The 2601-nt window shown below is 53.7% G+C and overlaps 1 protein-coding gene across 1 annotated transcript; it reads left to right on the top strand.

Annotated features, from left to right (window-relative positions):
• Positions 1-645: 645 nt before the first annotated feature.
• LOC111402012 lies at positions 646-1666 on the top strand. The gene is made up of 2 exons (XM_023030029.1): positions 646-1292; positions 1363-1666. Exons 1-2 carry the CDS (start codon positions 692-694, stop codon positions 1539-1541), a joined length of 780 nt encoding a protein of 259 aa, XP_022885797.1. The 5' UTR covers positions 646-691; the 3' UTR covers positions 1542-1666.
• The last annotated feature ends 935 nt before the right edge of the window (positions 1667-2601 follow it).

Raw genomic sequence — 2601 nt, 5'->3', positions numbered from 1 at the left:
CAATGGTGGGAACGCAGCGCCCGAAGTGATTAGCGACCGGGGCCTTCGCATCGGTTGCGGCTAAGCTTTGTAAAGTTGGGGGAGGAGATCATCCGAGGTGACCCAGAAGTCCAATGATTTGACAACTGTTGCGTGTTTCCAAGGTGACAGTTGGGTACCACGCCCATTCCCCTAGAAGGCTGCCGCGGCCAGTAATTATTATTGACGGCTGTTGGTAACCGAGGCGACGCGTTTCAATTTAGCGTGAAATCCACAGCGACATCTTGGGCGTAGATCAAATCTGGCGTTTCATTTCAACGGCTGGGATCGAGAATACAACGGACGTTTTAGATTGATCGTATTTGAATTCAAAGGTGGAGATTGGATTTGTCTTTCCTATAAAAGGTGAACTTTGGGGGCTTATCAGAGTTTCTACCTTTACCACGAAAAAACAAAATTTTTCTCCCAAATTTTTGGCGATTCCCGGCGTTCTACAGGCAACTCCGGCGAGAGAGAGAGCGATATTTCCGGCGATCTTGCACCATTTCCGGCTAGGAAACACTTTCAAACCCGTAAGTTTCGGTACCCATTTAGACTAAAAATTTCTTAACGAATGGCCTCGGAAGGGAGTTCTGGTATGGGTAGGAGTTTAGAGATTGCGAGGGTGGACGAGCCCATTGTGGCGACCTCCTCAGAAATAGCTGGGGCCATAATGGGAGGGGAAAACATGTGGAAGCGACCGGATAGCCCTCCGGATACTTCTGTGCACTGGGGGGCATCGGACTACCCATCAAAGTTGAGGGAGGCCGACCTTGGTAGACTTAGGACGGAATATAGGATCCCGGACAGTGTGGACCTGATTCTCCCAGGGCCAGAAGAGAGAGCTTGTTACCCAAGGCCGGGCTGCGTGGCCATTAGCGAGGCGATCCTTAGGGTCGGACTTAGGCTGCCTATTCATCCGTTCTTTAGGTTGGTGCTTAGGTCTTACGGGCTAGCCCCGACGCAGCTCAATCCGAACTCCTGGAGCCAGATGGTGGGCTCCTGGATGTTGTGGAAAGAGGCGTCGTTAGGAGTGGAGATGCCCCTTTCCGTTTTCCAAACTCTTTACATACCCAAGGTTACTACCGGGGGAGATAAGACCCGGGGCTGGTACTACCTGACGTCGTGGGGTTCCCACACTCCATTTGTGATCGATCTGCCGAGCTCCATCAAGGAATGGAAGAGCTCTTGGTGCTGGGCAGCGGGGCGATGGGACACAATGGAGGGGGACCCCCTGGCGCCTCTTACAGTCCCGGCGAAGTTTTCAACACTTAGTGAGTATAGTAGTTGATATTTTATTTCTCTTCGGTCGGGCTTGTGTTTAACAGATGTTTCTTTTCGCAGGTTCCCTCCCTCGGTGCGAGCTGTCGACAGAGGACTTCGACATTATTTGCGTTATTTATCAACTGCCTCAGAAGAAGAGGTCATATCACAGGCTCATTCGGAAAAACATACACTTCGTCACTCACGACTTAATGGCGTCCCAAGGTAATAGGACCGAAGCCCACACTCTTTTAACCTGAACTCCCTACACTTGTATTAATTCCTTACTCGTTTCTTTGCAGATAACTTCAAGAAGAAGCTGCCAGTACGCCCTGACTTCAAAACTATTCAGAAAATGATGGCTGAAGCAAGGGCACTGAAGGCCTCCTCCTCCTCATATAAGAAGCAAATGGAGGAGCTGGTGGAGGCCAGTAAGAGACTTCAGCCTCCGACGGAGGAGGAGGTTCAGGAAGATCCGGAGGCCGACCTCCGAAGGAAGGGCAAGAAAAGTGCTGCCCCTCCCAGACGCCCAACCGTGGCGAGGCCACCCCCAGTTATGCAGCAGACAACTATTCCCACTGGGGTGGCCCTCCCAGAGAGAAACCCCACTGCTGCGGAGCCTGCCGCTGCCCAGGACACGGCGCCCCTCGCGGACGTACCTATTGAACATGTTCCTGGGCAGCAGAGGAGGAAAAGGGCCCGCTCCAGCAAAGAAGTTGACTTCCTCGGCACCAGTTCAGAAGAGCCAGTAAGGGAGGTGCTGGAGGCTCTTCCTCCGGAAACAGCTGCGGTGGCGGTGGTCCACAGCAAGTATTGGACCGAAGAGTGGAGGGACCACACTGCCTCCTGCACTGCTGAAGACTTGGTGGCGGTGAACAGCGCCTGCGTGGCCCGGGCACTAAGCACAAGTATCCAACTCGAGGGCTTGGTGAAGGATCTAAACTCTAAGAGGGAGGACCTCGCCAAGCGCCTCGAGGAGGCGATGCATTACGGGGACGCTGTGCGAGCTGCCCGGGCCAAGGCTGCCAAGGCAGAAGAGGAAAAGAGAGCTGCTGAGGTCCAGCTCGCTGCTTCGCAGGCGGAGGTGGAGCGGCTGAAAAAAGAGCTCTATGAGGTGGAGTGCCAGGTGGCTGTGGTGACTCGGCGGCTTGACCACGCTAATGAGCACCACAAGCTTGCCACTGATGCCCTGGAGGCCTCCAACAGAGAAAAAGCGGAGCTAAAGCAGCAAGCAGAGGCCCAGTCAGTGGAGATTGCCTCTCTGAGGGAGGAGTTAAAGTCAGCGGGGGAGGTGGCGGTTCAAAATTTTATTGATCACTT

The sequence above is a fragment of the Olea europaea genome, chromosome 10 (assembly GCF_002742605.1).
Source record: "Olea europaea var. sylvestris chromosome 10, O_europaea_v1, whole genome shotgun sequence".
In the NCBI taxonomy this organism is placed as follows: domain Eukaryota; kingdom Viridiplantae; phylum Streptophyta; class Magnoliopsida; order Lamiales; family Oleaceae; genus Olea; species Olea europaea.
Note: the sequence above shows the minus strand (reverse complement) of the source record. Positions and strands in the feature narration are given on the sequence as shown.